This window comes from Coregonus lavaretus (assembly GCF_964263955.1).
Source record: "Coregonus lavaretus genome assembly, contig: HAP1_SCAFFOLD_444, whole genome shotgun sequence".
In the NCBI taxonomy this organism is placed as follows: Eukaryota; Metazoa; Chordata; class Actinopteri; order Salmoniformes; family Salmonidae; genus Coregonus; species Coregonus lavaretus.
Genome location: NW_028159442.1, coordinates 22,501 through 44,875, shown reverse-complemented (window position 1 = coordinate 44,875; position 22,375 = coordinate 22,501). Strand labels below are relative to the sequence as shown.

At 47.7% G+C, this 22,375-nt stretch overlaps 1 protein-coding gene across 2 annotated transcripts in view; it reads left to right on the top strand.

Moving 5' to 3' along the window:
* atp6v1h (ATPase H+ transporting V1 subunit H) overlaps positions 1 to 22,375 on the top strand; it is a gene marked incomplete at its 3' end in the record, with an annotated part of 50,611 nt that overhangs the window by 14,347 nt on the left and 13,889 nt on the right. The window contains exons 5-7 of one of the 2 annotated variants that reach the window (XM_084197158.1): positions 1,581 to 1,694; positions 2,688 to 2,792; positions 14,128 to 14,172. In XM_084197158.1, the coding sequence (XP_084053284.1) occupies positions 1,581 to 1,694; positions 2,688 to 2,792; positions 14,128 to 14,172 (264 nt within the window). The remainder of the gene's footprint in view (positions 1 to 1,580; positions 1,695 to 2,687; positions 2,793 to 14,127; positions 14,173 to 22,375) is intronic. The other variant, XM_084197159.1, reaches the window with a different exon arrangement.

Genomic DNA, 22,375 nt, shown 5'->3' with positions numbered 1-22,375 from the left:
TCAGGACAACCCAGGGAATAACGCCATGTCATCTTGGAACAGGCTCGTTCTGTTCAGGACAACCCAGGGAATAACGCCATGTCATCTTGGAACAGGCTCGTTCTGTTCAGGACAACCCAGGGAATAACGCCATGTCATCTTGGAACAGGCTCGTTCTGTTCAGGACAACCCAGGGAATAACGCCATGTCATCTTGGAACAGGCTCGTTCTGTTCAGGACAACCCAGGGAATAACGCCATGTCATCTTGGAACAGGCTCGTTCTGTTCAGGACAACCCAGGGAATAACGCCATGTCATCTTGGAACAGGCTCGTTCTGTTCAGGACAACCCAGGGAATAACGCCATGTCATCTTGGAACAGGCTCGTTCTGTTCAGGACAACCCAGGGAATAACGCCATGTCATCTTGGAACAGGCTCGTTCTGTTCAGGACAACCCAGGGAATAACGCCATGTCATCTTGGAACAGGCTCGTTCTGTTCAGGACAACCCAGGGAATAACGCCATGTCATCTTGGAACAGGCTTGTTCTGTTCAGGACAACCCAGGGTATAACGCCATGTCATCTTGGAACAGGCTCGTTCTGTTCAGGACAACCCAGGGAATAACGCCATGTCATCTTGGAACAGGCTTGTTCTGTTCAGGACAACCCAGGGTATAACGCCATGTCATCTTGGAACAGGCTCGTTCTGTTCAGGACAACCCAGGGAATAACGCCATGTCATCTTGGAACAGGCTCGTTCTGTTCAGGACAACCCAGGGAATAACACCATGTCATCTTGGAACAGGCTCGTTCTGTTCAGGACAACCCAGGGAATAACGCCAAGGCATCTTGGAACAGGCTCGTTCTGTTGAGGACAACCCAGGGTATAACGCCATGTCATCTTGGAACAGGCTCGTTCTGTTCAGGACAACCCAGGGTATAACGCCATGTCATCTTGGAACAGGCTCGTTCTGTTCAGGACAACCCAGGGAATAACGCCATGTCATCTTGGAACAGGCTCGTTCTGTTCAGGACAACCCAGGGTATAACGCCATGTCATCTTGGAACAGGCTCGTTCTGTTCAGGACAACCCAGGGTATAACGCATGTCAGCTTGTAACTACATCAAAAATGGTGATCATACATTTTGACATTGTATATGACAGTTTTATGATATGGAAATGTGAAGTGCACATTTGGACTCGCGTGTGTTTTTGGCTTGTTTCTGTGACATGATTTATGATCCTCAACGTCTCAACTTTCAAAATACATTGAGACCTCTTAATTTACAGCATTAACCTCAGACAACAAAAAAATATGCAAAAATTAGCCTAATTAGCGGGAGGGGTGGGGGCAACATGTTGCGCGCGGTGCTGGAGTTCAGAACGGCTGTCAGTCGAAACCCATACAGAGCTGTGAAGTGGAGACCCTGAGCTCTGACATCTTGTATAGCATGTTACTGTACAGCCACTCGTACCAATCAGTGTCCAAATCTGCCATTTTCAACCCGTATATGGGTACGAGTGTAAAGGGTTAATGTTCCTTTGCCTGTTCCTTTAGAACCACTCAAGGTTAAAACAGAGTTATGTTGTATTTCTGTAGGAGAATCACCAGAGGGTGAACATCTTTTTCGACTACTCCAAAAAGACCAAGAACACCGCCTGGTCCTACTTTCTGCCCATGCTCAACCGCCAGGACCTGTTCACCGTCCACATGGTTAGTATGACTACGCCATACACTAACCTACAGTTAGCACTGAGGAAGAGAGGAAGAGATGGAGCAGGAGGAGAGGAAGAGATGGAGCAGGAGATGAGGAAGAGAGAGGGGAGAGATTGAGGAGAGAGTGAGAGATGGAAGAGAGGAGAGGGCGAGATGGAGGAGGAGATGAGGAAGAGATGGAGGAGAGGAAGAGCTGGAGTAGGGGGAGAGGGAGGAAGAGAGGGAGGAGAGGGAGGAAGAGAGGTGAGAGAGGGAGAGAGCGAGGAGAGGGAGAGAGCGAGGAGAGGGAGAGAGGAAGAGGGGGAGGGGGGAGGGAGGAGAGGAAGAGGGAGGAGAGGGACAGGGAGGGAGGAGAGGGAGAGAGATGGGAGAGGGAGAGGTAGGGGGGGAGGAGAGGGAGGAGAGGGACAGGGAGAGGGGAGAGGAGGAGGTAGAGGGAGGAGAGGGACAGGGAGGGAGGAGAGGGATGGAGGAGTGGTAGAGAGGAAGAGGGGGGAGGGAGGAGAGGAAGAGGGGGGGAGGGAGGAGAGGAAGAGGGGGGAGGGGGGGACGGAGGAGAGGAAGAGGGGGGGACGGAGGAGGGGGAGGAGAGGGAGAGGGAGAGGAGGAGAGGAGGGAGAGGAGGGAGAGGGATGAGAGGGGAGGAGAGAAGCTGAAAAGAAGAGGACAGCTAGACTATTCAAAGCAGATGTCTTATGATGTATTCACAATGACCAGAAGGTTATTTGCATATAGTTTGGATTTCCATATTTATTGTGGCCTTTTGTTGTAAAATATTAGAAATGGAAGGATTCTTTTGATCTCTAGCTCTCTCTGGGAGAGGAGAGATGCACTTCATAGATAGTGGAATGTCTGCTGCATTAACATGACTGTGGAAATGGAATTTGAACAATAAGCCATACCATCAGCATTGAATAGTGAGTGACTTTAATATTGAGCTGGCTCAGGCTGGGCTTTAGGGTCTGACTTGTAGTCTCTCCTTTCTCCCAGGCGGCCAGGATCATCGCTAAGCTAGCAGCCTGGGGTCGTGACCTGATGGAGGGAAGTGACCTCAACTACTACTTCAACTGGATCAAGACCCAGCTCAGCTCCCAGGTATATAACCCTCTGATCTAAACCACATGTATATCAGCCCCATCCCAGCTCCCAGGGATATAACCCTCTGAACTAAACCACATGTATATCAGCCCCATCCCAGCTCCCAGGTATATAACCCTCTGATCTAAACCACATGTATATCAGCCCCATCCCAGCTCCCAGGTATATAACCCTCTGATCTAAACCACATGTATATCAGCCCCATCCCAGCTCCCAGGTATATAACCCTCTGAACTAAACCACATGTATATCAGCCCCATCCCAGCTCCCAGGTATATAACCCTCTGATCTAAACCACATGTATATCAGCCCCATCCCAGCTCCCAGGTATATAACCCTCTGATCTAAACCACATGTATATCAGCCCCATCCCAGCTCCCAGGTATATAACCCTCTGATCTAAACCCCATGTATATCAGCCCCATCCCAGCTCCCAGGTATATAACCCTCTGATCTAAACCACATGTATATCAGCCCCATCCCAGGTATATAACCCTCTGATCTAAACCACATGTATATCAGCCCCATCCCAGCTCCCAGGTATATAACCCTCTGATCTAAACCCCATGTATATCAGCCCCATCCCAGCTCCCAGGTATATAACCCTCTGATCTAAACCACATGTATATCAGCCCCATCCCAGGTATATAACCCTCTGATCTAAACCACATGTATATCAGCCCCATCCCAGCTCCCAGGTATATAACCCTCTGATCTAAACCACATGTATATCAGCCCCATCCCAGCTCCCAGGTATATAACCCTCTGATCTAAACCACATGTATATCAGCCCCATCCCAGCTCCCAGGTATATAACCCTCTGATCTAAACCACATGTATATCAGCCCCATCCCAGCTCCCAGGTATATAACTCTCTGATCTAAACCACATGTATATCAGCCCCATCCCAGCTCCCAGGTATATAACCCCACAACCAATGTTCCTTCTAAATTGTTCTGTCACTGCGCAAATTTCAGGTCTGCTGAGCGCAAACTTGAATGTTGTGAAAATTCTGTGCCACTGCTAGCATGCGTTTACTGTGAAAATGCTTTAAGTTAGTTTTAAGTGGCCAAGTAGGCTACTGTGGCTATTTGATCATAATGTAGGCCTACCAGAGTGGCCTACCATCAAAAACTATGGAGAAAATGCATCCCATAACATTTTAACATGGAAATAGCTGTTCTGTCATTCAGCCTACAGTAGCAGCCAATGTGTGGTGTTCAATGTAGGGCTACATTCCATGAGACTTTAGAAAAAACTATTGACATTAACCTGTTTATCCACTTGTCCTTCAGACAAGGAGGTGACTGAAAATATTGTTGTTTGATGCAAGAAACCACTTTACAAAATAAAATGCATTATTATTCCCATACCATTATTACAGAGAATCAGACAAATTATGCTACCCTCTGCCTATTGGCTACTTAACTTATTCAAGCCTGTCTCAAAATACAACACTGCCCCTTTAAGACAAAAAAAAGCTCTTTACCCGACTCACTTTTCAAAGATTTCTAGAAATGTACATGTTTTGTGCTCTTGTAGGAAGCAAACACTCTCCTATTGCTGACTACAAATGATCTATAACTGGGCTAATAACTCACTAACTAGCTAAGGATATGAACACATGATCTATAACTGGGCTAATAACTCACTAACTAGCAAAGGATGTGAACAAATGGCACAGGTGGTTACATGCAGCTCTCGCTTTGATTACAAAACAAGCTCATCTACTCACGACCGCTCATGCTGTAATGGCACAGATCCATATATGGCAATAGTCTATTTGCATATAGGCCTACTGCAGCTCTGATTGGTCTGTAGACTGTCTGAGTCGTGCATCTCAATGCAATAGAATCCTACTCTGATGCGCTCTGCCTACAACAAAATCTCTTGCATATTTAGTTTTGCATGCCAAGTCTCGCATAGTTTGTTTTGTTTCGGTATGTTGCATTGAAAGTGGCTAATAGGAGTTTTCAGTGGTTATCTAGCTAGGTGTTGTCAGTGGTTATCTAGCTAGGTGTTTTTCTAGCTAGGTGTTTTTCTAGCTATGTGTTTTCAGTGGTTATCTAGCTAGGTGTTTTCAGTGGTTATCTAGCTAGGTGTTTTCAGTGGTTATCTAGCTAGGTGTTTTCAGTGGTTATCTAGCTAGGTGTTTTCAGTGGTTATCTAGCTAGGTGTTTTCAGTGGTTATCCAGCTAGGTGTTTTCAGTGGTTATCCAGCTAGGTGTTTTCAGTGGTTATCCAGCTAGGTGTTTTCAGTGGTTATCCAGCTAGGTGTTTTCAGTGGTTATCTAGCTAGGTGTTTTTCTAGCTAGGTGTTTTTCTAGCTAGGTGTTTTTCTAGCTAGGTGTTTTCAGTGGTTATCTAGCTAGGTGTTTTCAGTGGTTATCTAGCTAGGTGTTTTTCTAGCTAGGTGTTTTCAGTGGTTATCTAGCTAGGTGTTTTCAGTGGTTATCTAGCTAGGTGTTTTTCTAGCTAGGTGTTTTCAGTGGTTATCTAGCTAGGTGTTTTGTCTGTTTTCAGTGGTTATCTAGCTAGGTGTTTTGTCTGTTTTCAGTGGTTATCTAGCTAGGTGTTTTGTCTGTTTTCAGTGGTTATCTAGCTAGGTGTTTTGTCTGTTTTCAGTGGTTATCTAGCTAGGTGTTTCAGTCTATTCATCCTCTCCATCTGAGAAAACAACATTACAGCTTGAGCACATTACCACACACAGTCCCTGGTGTATAGCTGTATGGGAGACCACACAGTCCCTGGTGTATAGCTGTATAGGAGACCACACAGTCCCTGGTGTATAGCTGTATGACAGACCACACAGTCCCTGGTGTATAGCTGTATGACAGACCACACAGTCCCTGGTGTATAGCTGTATGACAGACCACACAGTCCCTGGTGTATAGCTGTATGACAGACCACACTGTCCCTGGTGTATAGCTGTATGACAGACCACACTGTCCCTGGTGTATAGCTGTATGACAGACCACACTGTCCCTGGTGTATAGCTGTATGACAGACCACACAGTCCCTGGTGTATAGCTGTATGACAGACCACACTGTCCCTGGTGTATAGCTGTATGACAGACCACACTGTCCCTGGTGTATAGCTGTATGACAGACCACACTGTCCCTGGTGTATAGCTGTATGGGAGACAAGGGTTCTCCCCAGAGAATGTAAGGGGGGCGCTGCGCCACCTTGTGGACTGGCTGTGCCACTATGGAAATAACAAATCATGTATCGTATTGTTGGCTCTAGATTGAAGGAAATGGCATTTACAGGTGTTCAAAAACACAACAATCTCTGAGTCCAAACCGTAATCGACAGCACCATCATCTGAAAAAATCATTTGGAGGCAGCACCAGCCACTGGAGGTTGGTGTCACCTTAATTGGGGAGGACGGGCTCGTGGTAATGGCTGGAGCGGAATCAGTGGAATGGGGAGGACGGGCTCGTGGTAATGGCTGGAGCGGAATCAGTGGAAGGGTTGGGGAGGACGGGCTCGTGGTAATGGCTGGAGCGGAATCAGTGGAATGGTTGGGGAGGACGGGCTCGTGGTAATGGCTGGAGCGGAATCAGTGGAATGGTTGGGGAGGACGGGCTCGTGGTAATGGCTGGAGCGGAATCAGTGGAAGGGTTGGGGAGGACGGGCTCGTGGTAATGGCTGGAGCGGAATCAGTGGAATGCTCCGTTCCAGCCATTATTATGAGCCGTCCTCCCCTCAGCAGCTTCCACTGGCACCACCATCTTAACAAATCCTGTAGAGAATCCTGGGAGATCACAATGTCCCTTCCTGCTGTATAGAGTGCATTCGAAAAGTATTTAGACCTCTTCCCCTTTTCCACATTTTGTTACGTTACAGCCTTATTCTAAAATGGATTAAAAAAAAATATATATATATACACTGCTCAAAAAAAATAAAGGGAACACTTAAACAACACAATGTAACTCCAAGTCAATCACACTTCTGTGAAATCAAACTGTCCACTTAGGAAGCAACACTGATTGACAATAAATGTCACATGCTGTTGTGCAAATGGAATAGACAACAGGTGGAAATTATAGGCAATTAGCAAGACACCCCCAAAAAAGGACTGGTTTTGCAGGTGGTGACCACTTCTCAGTTCCTATGCTTCCTGGCTGATGTTTTGGTTACTTTTGAATGCTGGCGGTGCATTCACTCTAGTGGTAGCATGAGACGGAGTCTACAACCCACACAAGTGGCTCAGGTAGTGCAGCTCATCCAGGATGGCACATCAATGCGAGCAGTGGCAAGAAGGTTTGCTGTGTCTGTCAGCGTAGTGTCCAGAGCATGGAGGCGCTACCAGGAGACAGGCCAGTACATCAGGAGACGTGGAGGAGGCCGTAGGAGGTCAACAACCAAGCAGCAGGACTGCTACCTCCGCCTTTGTGCAAGGAGGAGCAGGAGGAGCACTGCCAGAGCCCTGCAAAATGACCTCCAGCAGGTCACAAATGTGCATGTGTCTGCTCAAACGGTCAGAAACAGACTCTATGAGGGTGGTATGAGGGCCCGACGTCCACAGGTGGGGGTTGTGCTTACAGCCCAACACCGTGCAGGACGTTTTGGCATTTGCCAGAGAACACCAAGATTGGCAAATTCGCCACTGGCGCCCTGTGCTCTTCACAGATGAAAGCAGGTTCACACTGAGCACATGTGACAGACGTGACAGAGTCTGGAGACGCCGTGGAGAACGTTCTGCTGCCTGCAACATCCTCCAGCATGACCGGTTTGGCGGTGGGTCAGTCATGGTGTGGGGTGGCATTTCTTTGGGGGGCCGCACAGCCCTCCAAGTGTTCGCCAGAGGTAGCCTGACTGCCATTAGGTACCGAGATGAGATCCTCAGACCCCTTGTGAGACCATATGCTGGTGCGGTTGGCCCTGGGTTCCTCCTAATGCAAGACAATGCTAGACCTCATGTGGCTGGAGTGTGTCAGCAGTTCCTGCAAGAGGAAGGCATTGATGCTATGGACTGGCCCGCCCGTTCCCCAGACCTGAATCCAATTGAGCACATCTGGGACATCATGTCTCGCTCCATCCACCAACGCCACGTTGCACCACAGACTGTCCAGGAGTTGGCGGATGCTTTAGTCCAGGTCTGGGAGGAGATCCCTCAGGAGACCATCCGCCACCTCATCAGGAGCATGCCCAGGCGTTGTAGGGAGGTCATACAGGCACGTGGAGGCCACACACACTACTGAGCCTCATTTTGACTTGTTTTAAGGACATTACATCAAAGTTGGATCCGCCTGTAGTGTGGTTTTCCACTTTTAATTTTGAGGGTGACTCCAAATCCAGACCTCCATGGGTTGATAAATTAGATTTCCATTGATAGTTTTTGTGTGATTTTGTTGTCAGCACATTCAACTATGTAAAGAAAAAAGTATTTAATAAGATTATTTCATTCATTCAGATCTAGGATGTGTTATTTTAGTGTTCCCTTTATTCTTTTGAGCAATGTATCTCATCAATCTACACACAGTACCCCATAATGACAAAGCGATAACAGATTATTAGAAATGTTTGCTAATTTATTACAAATAAAAACAGATACCTTATTTACATAAGTATATAGACCCTTTGCTATGAGATTCGAAATTGTGCTCAGGTGCATCCTGTTTCCATTGCTTATCCTTGAGATGATTCTACAACTTGATTGGAGTCCACCTGTGGTAAATTTTATTGATTGGACATGATTTGGAAAAGCACACACCTGTCTATATAAGGTCCCACAGTTGACAGTGCATGTCAGAGCAGAAACCAAGCCATGAGGTTGAAGGAATTGTCCAAAGAGCTCTGAGACAGGATTGTGTCGAGGCACAGATCTGGGGAAGGGTACCAAAAAATGTCTGCAGCATTGAAGGTCCTCAAGAACACACTGGCCTCCATCATTCTTAAATGGAAGAAGTTTGGAACCACCAAGACTCTTCCTAGAGCTGGCCACCTGGCCAAACTGAGAAATCGGGAGAGAAGGGCCTTGGTCAGGGAGGTGACCAAGAATCCGATGGTCACTCCGACAGAGCTCCAGAATTCCACTGTGGAGATGGGAGAACCTTCCAGAAGGACAACCATCTCTGCAGCACTCCATCAATCAGGCCTTTATGGTAGAGGTACCAGACGGAAGCCACTCCTCAGTAAAAGGCACATGACAGCCTGCTTGGAGTTTGCCAAAAGGCACCTAAAGACTCTCAGACCATGAGAAACAAGATTCTCTGGTCGATGAAACCAAGATTCAACACTTTGGCCTGAATGCCAAGTGTCACGTCTGGAGGAAACCTGGCACCATCCCTACGGTGAAGCATGGTGGGGGCAGCATCATTCTGTGGGGGTGTTTTTCAACGGCAGGGACTGGGAGACTAGTCAGGATCGAGGGAAAGATGAACGGAGCAAAGTACAGAGAGATCCTTGATGAGAACCTGCTCCAGAGCACTCAGCACCTGAGACTGCGGCGAAGGTTCACCTTCCAACAGGACAACGACCCTAAGCACACAGCCAAGACAACGCAGGAGTGGCTTCGGGACAAGTCTCTGAATGTCCTTTAGTGGCCCAGCCAGAGCTCGGTCTTGAACCCGCTCAAACATCTCTGGAGAGACCTGAAAATAGCTGTGCAGCGACGCTCCCCATCCAACCTGACAGAGCTTGAGAGGATCTGCAGAGAAGAATGGGAGAAACTCCCCAAGTACGGGTGTGCCAAGCTTGTAGCGTCATACCCAAGAAGACTGGAGGCTGTAATCCACTGCCAAAGGTGCTTCAACAAAGTACTGAGTAAAGGGTCTGAATACTTATATTTCAGTTTTCTTAATACATTTGAAAAATTCTAAAAACCTGTTTTTGCTTTGTCATTATGGGGTATAGTGTGTAGATTGAGGGGGGGGGGGGACATTTTAAATCCATTTAAGAATAAGACTGTAATGTAACAAAATGTGGAATAAGTCAAGGGGTCTGAATACGTTCCGAATGCCCTGTAGTTGGAAGAGATGCTTTATAATCTCCATATGTGGTTGGATAATACTGGGCTAGTTCTAGTCAATACAGCATGGTGAAGGCTGTCTACCACTAGGCTAGTTCTAGTCAATACAGCATGGTGAAGGCTGTCTACCACTAGGCTAGTTCTAGTCAATACAGCATGGTGAAGGCTGTCTACCACTAGGCTAGTTCTAGTCAATACAGCATGGTGAAGGCTGTCTACCACTAGGCTAGTTCTAGTCAATACAGCATGGTGAAGGCTGTCTACCACTAGGCTAGTTCTAGTCAATACAGCATGGTGAAGGCTGTCTACCACTAGGCTAGTTCTAGTCAATACAGCATGGTGAAGGCTGTCTACCACTAGGCTAGTTCTAGTCAATACAGCATGGTGAAGGCTGTCTACCACTAGGCTAGTTCTAGTCAATACAGCATGGTGAAGGCTGTCTACCACTAGGCTAGTTCTAGTCAATACAGCATGGTGAAGGCTGTCTACCACTAGGTTAGTTCTAGTCAATACAGCATGGTGAAGGCTGTCTACCACTAGGCTAGTTCTAGTCAATACAGCATGGTGAAGGCTGTCTACCACTAGGCTAGTTCTAGTCAATACAGCATGGTGAAGGCTGTCTACCACTAGGCTAGTTCTAGTCAATACAGCATGGTGAAGGCTGTCTACCACTGGGCTAGTTCTAGTCAATACAGCATGGTGAAGGCTGTCTACCACTAGGCTAGTTCTAGTCAATACAGCATGGTGAAGGCTGTCTACCACTAGGCTAGTTCTAGTCAATACAGCATGGTGAAGGCTGTCTACCACTAGGCTAGTTCTAGTCAATACAGCATGGTGAAGGCTGTCTACCACTAGGCTAGTTCTAGTCAATACAGCATGGTGAAGGCTGTCTACCACTAGGCTAGTTCTAGTCAATACAGCATGGTGAAGGCTGTCTACCACTAGGCTAGTTCTAGTCAATACAGCATGGTGAAGGCTGTCTACCACTAGGTTAGTTCTAGTCAATACAGCATGGTGAAGGCTGTCTACCACTAGGCTAGTTCTAGTCAATACAGCATGGTGAAGGCTGTCTACCACTGGGCTAGTTCTAGTCAATACAGCATGGTGAAGGCTGTCTACCACTAGGCTAGTTCTAGTCAATACAGCATGGTGAAGGCTGTCTACCACTAGGCTAGTTCTAGTCAATACAGCATGGTGAAGGCTGTCTACCACTAGGCTAGTTCTAGTCAATACAGCATGGTGAAGGCTGTCTACCACTAGGCTAGTTCTAGTCAATACAGCATGGTGAAGGCTGTCTACCACTAGGCTAGTTCTAGTCAATACAGCATGGTGAAGGCTGTCTACCACTAGGCTAGTTCTAGTCAATACAGCATGGTGAAGGCTGTCTACCACTAGGTTAGTTCTAGTCAATACAGCATGGTGAAGGCTGTCTACCACTAGGCTAGTTCTAGTCAATACAGCATGGTGAAGGCTGTCTACCACTAGGCTAGTTCTAGTCAATACAGCATGGTGAAGGCTGTCTACCACTAGGCTAGTTCTAGTCAATACAGCATGGTGAAGGCTGTCTACCACTAGGCTAGTTCTAGTCAATACAGCATGGTGAAGGCTGTCTACCACTAGGCTAGTTCTAGTCAATACAGCATGGTGAAGGCTGTCTACCACTAGGCTAGTTCTAGTCAATACAGCATGGTGAAGGCTGTCTACCACTAGGCTAGTTCTAGTCAATACAGCATGGTGAAGGCTGTCTACCACTGGGCTAGTTCTAGTCAATACAGCATGGTGAAGGCTGTCTACCACTAGGCTAGTTCTAGTCAATACAGCATGGTGAAGGCTGTCTACCACTAGGCTAGTTCTAGTCAATACAGCATGGTGAAGGCTGTCTACCACTAGGCTAGTTCTAGTCAATACAGCATGGTGAAGGCTGTCTACCACTGGGCTAGTTCTAGTCAATACAGCATGGTGAAGGCTGTCTACCACTAGGTTAGTTCTAGTCAATACAGCATGGTGAAGGCTGTCTACCACTAGGCTAGTTCTAGTCAATACAGCATGGTGAAGGCTGTCTACCACTAGGCTAGTTCTAGTCAATACAGCATGGTGAAGGCTGTCTACCACTAGGCTAGTTCTAGTCAATACAGCATGGTGAAGGCTGTCTACCACTAGGCTAGTTCTAGTCAATACAGCATGGTGAAGGCTGTCTACCACTAGGCTAGTTCTAGTCAATACAGCATGGTGAAGGCTGTCTACCACTAGGCTAGTTCTAGTCAATACAGCATGGTGAAGGCTGTCTACCACTAGGCTAGTTCTAGTCAATACAGCATGGTGAAGGCTGTCTACCACTAGGCTAGTTCTAGTCAATACAGCATGGTGAAGGCTGTCTACCACTAGGCTAGTTCTAGTCAATACAGCATGGTGAAGGCTGTCTACCACTAGGCTAGTTCTAGTCAATACAGCATGGTGAAGGCTGTCTACCACTAGGCTAGTTCTAGTCAATACAGCATAATACAGTTCTAACAATAACAAAGCCACACCCCGCCACTGTTTTGGTAAAAATCTGTAATAACTAAAATTCATAGCCAGAGCTATGGATGCAAGGACTGACCATCCATGATATCAAAATGATAGTTGTAATCATGTTTTGAGGCTATACAGTGTTTGTTTACAATGACAATGTTTACAAAGAAAGGAGTAAAACAAGCTAATATTTTGGGTTCAGATGGTGTGCACCACAGTGGAACTAAGATCATGAGGCATCTACAAGTTATGTTCTTCAACAATCAATGGCTATATGCAGTTGAAGTCGGAGGTTTACATACACTTAGGTTGGAGTCATTAAAACTTGTTTTTCAACCATTCCACAAATTTCTTGTTAACAAAATATAGTTTGGTTCACCCCTTGGGAGCAATTTCCAAATGCCTGAAGGTACCACGTTCATCTGTACAAACAATAGTACGCAAGTATAAACACCCATGGGACCACGCAGCCGTCATACCGCTCAGGAAGGAGACGCGTTCTGTCTCCTAGAGATGAACGTACTTTGGTGCGAAAAGTGCAAATCAATCCCAGAACAACAGCAAAGGACCTTGTGAAGATGCTGGAGGAAACAGGTACAAAAGTATCTACAGTAAAAACGAGTCCTATATCGACATAACCTGAAAGGCCGCTCAGCGAGGAAGAAGCCACTGCTCCAAAACCGCCATAAAAATGCCAGACTATGGTTTGCAACTGCACATGGGGACAAAGATTGTACTTTTTGGAGAAATGTCCTCTGGTCTCATGAAACAAAAATAGAACTGTTTGGCCATAATGACCATTGTTATGTTTGGAGGAAAAAGGGGGTCGCTTGCAAGCCGAAGACCACCATCCCAACCGTGAAGCACGGGGGTGGCAGCATCATGCTCTGGGGGTGCTTTGCTGCAGGAGGGACTGGTGCACTTCACAAAATAGATGGCATCATGAGGAAGGAAAATTATGTGGATTTATTGAAGCATCATCTCAAGACATCAGTCAGGAAGTTAAAGCTTGGTCGCAAATGGGTCTTCCAAATGGACAATGACCCCAAGCATACTGAATAACACGAACTGAAAAAGCGTGTGCAAGCAAGGAGGCCTAGAAACCTGACTCAGTTACACCAGCTCTGTCAGTAGGAATGGGCCAAAATTCACCCAACTTATTGTTGGAAGCTTGTGGAAGGCTACCCGAAACGTTTGACCCAAGTTAAACAATTGAAAGGCAATGCTACCAAATACTAATTGAGTGTATGTAAACTTCTGACCCACTGGGAATGTGATGAAAGAAATAAACTGAAATAAATCATTCTCTCTACTATTATTCTGACATTTCACATTCTTAAAATAAAGTGGTGATCCTAACTGACCTAAGACAGGGAATTTTTACTAGAATTAAATGTCAGGAATTGTGAAAAACTGAGTTTAAATGTATTTGGCTAAGATGTATGTAAACTTCCGACTTCAACTATGATTCATTTAAAAGTCTGAAAATGGATATAGCAAATGCAGATAGCATCTTTAATTACATTTAATTCACTAGCGACAGACTAGCTGCACTGTTTGAGACTAACACTCCAGTGTTTTAGCTACAGCATTATTTCTAATTCATTTAGGAACATTTTGTGAACTGAATCACTCACACACACTGAGTCACTCACACACTGAGTCACTCACACACTGAGTCACTCACACACTGACTAACTGACTCACTCACTCTCTGACACACAAACACACGTAACCGCACTCACACTGACTGACACACCCTAACACCCCCAGTAGTTCCCCCAGATCCTAGCCATCTAAGCCAGCCACATGGCACCTTGTGTCTGTGTTTTGTCTTCCATTAGAAGCTTCCAGATTCCTCAGGACCAGGCACTATATCCCCCAGTGAAGTGAGTATGACGGAGTGGTGAAGATGATGATGATGATTCCTCCTAACGCTCTCTAATCGACTGTCTATTGGGCTCTACTGTCTCTGTCTCTCTCTATCTCTGCTGCTTCTGTTCTGTGATAATACTGTGACAGTGGAGGTGGAGCGCCATCAGCCAGGCAGGCAGCAGTAGATCTACGTTCATACAGCGGGGGGGCAGGGAGTCCCTGTATGGGGGCAGGGAGTCCCTGTATGGGGGCAGGGAGTCCCTGTATGGGGGCAGGGAGTCCCTATATGGGGGCAGGGAGTCCCTGTATGGGGGCAGGGAGGGGCAGGGAGTCCCTATATGGGGGCAGGGAGTCCCTATATGGGGGCAGGGAGTCCCTATATGGGGGCAGGGAGTCCCTATATGGGGGCAGGGAGTCCCTGTATGGGGGCAGGGAGTCCCTGTATGGGGGCAGGGAGTCCCTGTATGGGGGCAGGGAGTCCCTGTATGGGGGCAGGGAGTCCCTGTATGGGGGCAGGGAGTCCCTGTATGGGGGCAGGGAGTCCCTGTATGGGGGCAGGGAGGGGCAGGGAGTCCCTGTATGGGGGCAGGGAGTCCCTGTATGGGGGCAGGGAGTCCCTGTATGGGGGCAGGGAGGGGCAGGGAGTCCCTGTATGGGGGCAGGGAGTCCCTATATGGGGGCAGGGAGTCCCTATATGGGGGCAGGGAGTCCCTGTATGGGGGCAGGGAGTCCCTGTATGGGGGCAGGGAGTCCCTGTATGGGGGCAGGGAGTCCCTGTATGGGGGCAGGGAGTCCCTGTATGGGGGCAGGGAGTCCCTGTATGGGACTCGTTTCAGGAAACTAGGCGTATGTCGCGCGTCACTACTTCACAGGAGTCTTTTAAAAAAAAAATCAAAATGTGTTTTTTGGCTGCAATGCCTTCTGGAACATGTGAACTTTCATGTGCCTTAATAACAAACTTGTATGCCGGTTGTGAATATGAATAAAATTGTTAAATTACGAGCCTAGTTGGTTTAGCCACGGAAAAAGACCGGAACATTCCCACAAGCCGTGATTGGCTGAGATAATGGATGGGCTGGACATGCCGAGAGATGAGTTCGAATTGGTCTGCAAAGTAGCACACTTCTGTCTATAACATGAGCTGCTTAATATGTGTAGGTAATCCTTTCTAAAGCGGCTTTTTTGAAAGGTATCACAAAGAACTGCAAAAGTGTTGCTAAGGCTCTCCGATTTCTGGAGGACTGCAAAGTATGATGGCTAAGGAGATAGAGAAAATTCAGGCATTTGATTGCAAATGCGGAGGGAGTCAAAGAGAACACAGAAGGCTGTTGTATAAAACACCTGTCTCCGGATTACATCTTCAAACCTAAGGGCAACCATGGCATCCGTGACAGAGAGGGAGAAGTGTCCATCCATGTATACGGGTAAGATAGTCTAGCTAGCTACATTTTCAGATAAGTTTCTAATTGTACTGTTAGCTAGCTAGCTAACGTTAGCTGGCTGGTTCGTTGGCTCGCTAGCTAATGTTACGTGTATGATCTGTGTAGTAATATTATTCGTGTCACAGAGCCATTTTCATTGCTAGTTATAGCCTAATGTTAACTAGCTAGCTAGTTGGTTAGCTTCAGCTACCTGTAGATTCATGCAGGGTAGTAACGTTATGAGTTGGTATTATGGTTCATTGTTTAGCTAGCTAGCTACATGTCTAAACAAAAGACTCCACTATGCTAAGTAACCATTTCACTGTACTGTTTACACCTTCTGTATCCTGTGCATGTGACAAATACACTTTGATTAGATTTTATAGAGTGTGTGTTTACCAGAGACGGTACTGAGAAGAACAATATGACCTGCACCAAAGTCAGATTAGGATATAACGTTAGGCCAACGAGACGGTGTCCAAGTAAAAAAAAAATAATCCGGTAGAATGCCCTGCTTTTATTTCGTCACACTCCCAACCGTAAGCTGTTTTCTGTAATTAGCTTGTAAACAATGATCTTGTTGTGAGTTTATTTTCCCGTAATAATGAAAACAAATTAGCTAAAGTTAAGACGTTGTCATCTACAGTGGGGAGAACAAGTATTTGATACACTGCCGATTTTGCAGGTTTTCCTACTTATAAAGCATGTAGAGGTCTGTAATTTTTATCATAGGTACACTTCAACTGTGAGAGACGGAATCTAAAACAAAAATCCAGAAAATCACATTGTATGATTTTTAAGTAATTAATTTGCATTTTATTGCATGACATAAGTATTTGATACATCAGAAAAGTAGAACTTAATATTTGGTACAGAAACCTTTGTTTGCAATTACAGAGTACATACGTTTCCTGTAGGTCTTGACCAGGTTTGCACACACTGCAGCAGGGATTTTGGCCCACTCCTCCGTACAGACCTTCTCCAGATCCTTCAGGTTTCGGGGCTGTCGCTGGGCAATACGGACTTTCAGCTCCCTCCAAAGATTTTCTATTGGATTCAGGTCTGGAGACTGGCTAGGCCACTCCAGGACCTTGAGATGCTTCTTACGGAGCCACTCCTTAGTTGCCCTGGTTGTGTGTTTCGGGTCGTTGTCATGCTGGAAGACCCAGCCACGACCCATCTTCAATGCTCTTACTGAGGGAAGGAGGATGTTGGCCAAGACCTCGCGATACATGGCCCCATCCATCCTCCCCTCAATACGGTGCAGTTGTCCTGTCCCCTTTGCAGAAAAGCATTCCCAAAGAATTATGTTTCCACCTCCATGCTTCACGGTTGGGGTGGTGTTCTTGGGGTTGTACTCATCCTTCTTCTTCCTCCAAACACGGCGAGTGGAGTTTAGACCAAAAATCTCTATTTTTGTCTCATCAGACCACATGACCTCCTCCCATTCCTCCTCTGGATCATCCAGATGGTCATTGGCAAACTTCAGACGGGCCTGGACATGCGCTGGCTTGAGCAGGGGGACCTTGCGTGCGCTGCAGGATTTTTAATCCATGACGGCGTAGTGTGTTACTAGTGGTTTTCTTTGAGACTGTGGTCCCAGCTCTCTTCAGGTCATTGACCAGGTCCTGCAGTGTAGTTCTGGGCTGATCCCTCACCTTCCTCATGATCATTGATGCCCCACAAGGTGAGATCTTGCATGGAGCCCCAGACCAAGGGTGATTGACCGTCATCTTGAACTTCTTCCATTTTCTAATAATTGCGCCAACAGTTGTTGCCTTCTCACCAAGCTGCTTGCCTATTGTCCTGTAGCCCATCCCATTCTTGTGCAGGTCTACAATTTTATCCCTGATGTCCTTACACAGCTCTCTGGTCTTGGCCATTGTGGAGAGGTTGGAGTCTGTTTGATTGAGTGTGTGGATAGGTGTCTTTTTATACAGGTAACAAGTTCAAACAGGTGCAGTCAATACAGGTAATGAGTGGAGAACAGGAGGGCTTCTTAAAGAAAAACTAATAGGTCTTTGAGAGCCGGAATTCTTACTGGTTGGTAGGTAATCAACTTATGTCATGCAATAAAATGCAAATTAATTACTTAAAAATCATACAATGTGATTTTCTGGGTTTTTGTTTTAGATTCCGTCTCTCACAGTTGAAGTGTACCTATGATAAAAATTACCGACCTCTACATGCTTTGTAAGTAGGAAAACCTGCAAAATCGGCAGTGTATCAAATACTTGTTCTCCCCACTGTATATAACGTTAGCTAGCTAGCTAACAAGCTAGAAACGAACCAAAATATTGTTTAGAAAGTTTATATTAGTTGCCTGGTTTTCTAGATTGACATATACTAAATTCATTTTTAAATGGATGGGTTTATTGCTGTTAAAATACACCAGTTATCCTATTTTGGACCACCTAGCTGCTGATGTCATGCAGCCTGTCGTTTTTGTGTTCATACTTGTTCATAACGACAGCGACAATTTTGATGTCGGACGACAATAGAATGTTCATGATGTCACTGCGACAACAATATACCGACATGTCGCTAGACGTAGTATAAACCAGCCTTTAGTCCTAATCTTTGGTTGTTTAGTCCACTACCGTACTCACTGCTTAGCACATGGCCTCACATGGTCTACCCTGCCACTACCGTACTCACTGCTTAGCACATGGCCTCACGTGGTCTACCCTGCCACTACCGTACTCACTGCTTAGCACATGGCCTCACGTGGTCTACCCTGCCACTACCGTACTCACTGCTTAGCACATGGCCTCACGTGGTCTACCCTGCCACTACCGTACTCACTGCTTAGCACATGGCCTCACGTGGTCTACCCTGCCACTACCGTACTCACTGCTTAGCACATGGCCTCACGTGGTCTACCCTGCCACTACCGTACTCACTGCTTAGCACATGGCCTCACGTGGTCTACCCTGCCACTACCGTACTCACTGCTTAGCACATGGCCTCACGTGGTCTACCCTGCCACTACCGTACTCACTGCTTAGCACATGGCCTCACGTGGTCTACCCTGCCACTACCGTACTCACTGCTTAGCACATGGCCTCACGTGGTCTACCCTGCCACTACCGTACTCACTGCTTAGCACATGGCCTCACGTGGTCTACCCTGCCACTACCGTACTCACTGCTTAGCACATGGCCTCACGTGGTCTACCCTGCCACTACCGTACTCACTGCTTAGCACATGGCCTCACGTGGTCTACCCTGCCACTACCGTACTCACTGCTTAGCACATGGCCTCACATGGTCTACCCTGCCACTACCGTACTCACTGCTTAGCACATGGCCTCACGTGGTCTACCCTGCCACTACCGTACTCACTGCTTAGCACATGGCCTCACGTGGTCTACCCTGCCACTACCGTACTCACTGCTTAGCACATGGCCTCACGTGGTCTACCCTGCCACTACCGTACTCACTGCTTAGCACATGGCCTCACGTGGTCTACCCTGCCACTACCGTACTCACTGCTTTGCACATGGCCTCACGTGGTCTACCCTGCCACTACCGTACTCACTGCTTAGCACATGGCCTCACGTGGTCTACCCTGCCACTACCGTACTCACTGCTTAGCACATGGCCTCACATGGTCTACCCTGCCACTACCGTACTCACTGCTTAGCACATGGCCTCACATGGTCTACCCTGCCACTACCGTACTCACTGCTTAGCACATGGCCTCACGTGGTCTACCCTGCCACTACCGTACTCACTGCTTAGCACATGGCCTCACGTGGTCTACCCTGCCACTACCGTACTCACTGCTTAGCACATGGCCTCACATGGTCTACCCTGCCACTACCGTACTCACTGCTTAGCACATGGCCTCACATGGTCTACCCTGCCACTACCGTACTCACTGCTTAGCACATGGCCTCACATGGTCTACCCTGCCACTACCGTACTCACTGCTTAGCACATGGCCTCACGTGGTCTACCCTGCCACTACCGTACTCACTGCTTAGCACATGGCCTCACGTGGTCTACCCTGCCACTACCGTACTCACTGCTTAGCACATGGCCTCACATGGTCTACCCTGCCACTACCGTACTCACTGCTTAGCACATGGCCTCACGTGGTCTACCCTGCCACTACCGTACTCACTGCTTAGCACATGGCCTCACGTGGTCTACCCTGCCACTACCGTACTCACTGCTTAGCACATGGCCTCACGTGGTCTACCCTGCCACTACCGTACTCACTGCTTAGCACATGGCCTCACGTGGTCTACCCTGCCACTACCGTACTCACTGCTTAGCACATGGCCTCACATGGGCTACCCTGCCACTACCGTACTCACTGCTTAGCACATGGCCTCACATGGTCTACCCTGCCACTACCGTACTCACTGCTTAGCACATGGCCTCACGTGGTCTACCCTGCCACTACCGTACTCACTGCTTAGCACATGGCCTCACGTGGTCTACCCTGCCACTACCGTACTCACTGCTTAGCACATGGCCTCACGTGGTCTACCCTGCCACTACCGTACTCACTGCTTAGCACATGGCCTCACGTGGTCTACCCTGCCACTACCGTACTCACTGCTTAGCACATGGCCTCACGTGGTCTACCCTGCCACTACCGTACTCACTGCTTAGCACATGGCCTCACATGGTCTACCCTGCCACTACCGTACTCACTGCTTAGCACATGGCCTCACATGGTCTACCCTGCCACTACCGTACTCACTGCTTAGCACATGGCCTCACATGGTCTACCCTGCCACTACCGTACTCACTGCTTAGCACATGGCCTCACGTGGTCTACCCTGCCACTACCGTACTCACTGCTTAGCACATGGCCTCACGTGGTCTACCCTGCCACTACCGTACTCACTGCTTAGCACATGGCCTCACGTGGTCTACCCTGCCACTACCGTACTCACTGCTTAGCACATGGCCTCACGTGGTCTACCCTGCCACTACCGTACTCACTGCTTAGCACATGGCCTCACGTGGTCTACCCTGCCACTACCGTACTCACTGCTTAGCACATGGCCTCACGTGGTCTACCCTGCCACTACCGTACTCACTGCTTAGCACATGGCCTCACGTGGTCTACCCTGCCACTACCGTACTCACTGCTTAGCACATGGCCTCACGTGGTCTACCCTGCCACTACCGTACTCACTGCTTAGCACATGGCCTCACGTGGTCTACCCTGCCACTACCGTACTCACTGCTTAGCACATGGCCTCACGTGGTCTACCCTGCCACTACCGTACTCACTGCTTAGCACATGGCCTCACGTGGTCTACCCTGCCACTACCGTACTCACTGCTTAGCACATGGCCTCACGTGGTCTACCCTGCCACTACCGTACTCACTGCTTAGCACATGGCCTCACATGGTCTACCCTGCCACTACCGTACTCACTGCTTAGCACATGGCCTCACGTGGTCTACCCTGCCACTACCGTACTCACTGCTTAGCACATGGCCTCACGTGGTCTACCCTGCCACTACCGTACTCACTGCTTAGCACATGGCCTCACGTGGTCTACCCTGCCACTACCGTACTCACTGCTTAGCACATGGCCTCACATGGTCTACCCTGCCACTACCGTACTCACTGCTTAGCACATGGCCTCACGTGGTCTACCCTGCCACTACCGTACTCACTGCTTAGCACATGGCCTCACGTGAATCCTTAAAGAGATGGGTGGGGCTAAGGCTTAATAGGGTGTGAATGATGCTGAATGGGTGTAGACAAAGAAGAGGTCTCCAGTACGTTTACCAAAACATTCAAGGGCCATTTTCTCAAATGTGTGGTTACAGTTTTATCAACTTTCAAACAGAATTACTGTAATGTTTGATATACAGTCTCTACCTTTTATCCAATGGAAATGTTGCTACATAAGACCGAATCAAGCCAGTCGGTCACATATCGTGACACAGCCCTAGACTCTAATGTATGGTTGAGGACAGTGTGATGTGGCACTTCCCTCTAAGTGAAAAGACTGAGGTTTATTTGTTACCCAGGCCACCATGTTCTATACCCTATTACCCAGGCCACCATGTTCTATACCCTATTAACCAGGCCACCATGTTCTATACCCTATTAACCAGGCCACCATGTTCTATACCCTATTAACCAGGCCACCATGTTCTATACCCTATTAACCAGGCTGCCATGTTCTATACCCTATTAACCAGGCCGCCATGTTCTATACCCTATTAACCAGGCCACCATGTTCTATACCCTATTAACCAGGCCACCATGTTCTATACCCTATTAACCAGGCCACCATGTTCTATACCCTATTAACCAGGCTGCCATGTTCTATACCCTATTAACCAGGCCGCCATGTTCTATACCCTATTAACCAGGCCACCATGTTCTATACCCTATTAACCAGGCCACCATGTTCTATACCCTATTAACCAGGCTGCCATGTTCTATACCCTATTAACCAGGCCACCATGTTCTATACCCTATTAACCAGGCCACCATGTTCTATACCCTATTAACCAGGCCACCATGTTCTATACCCTATTAACCAGGCCACCATGTTCTATACCCTATTAACCAGGCCACCATGTTCTATACCCTATTAACCAGGCCACCATGTTCTATACCCTATTAACCAGGCCACCATGTTCTATACCCTATTAACCAGGCCACCATGTTCTATACCCTATTACCCAGGCCACCATGTTCTATACCCTATTAACCAGGCCACCATGTTCTATACCCTATTAACCAGGCCGCCATGTTCTATACCCTATTAACCAGGCCACCATGTTCTATACCCTATTAACCAGGCCACC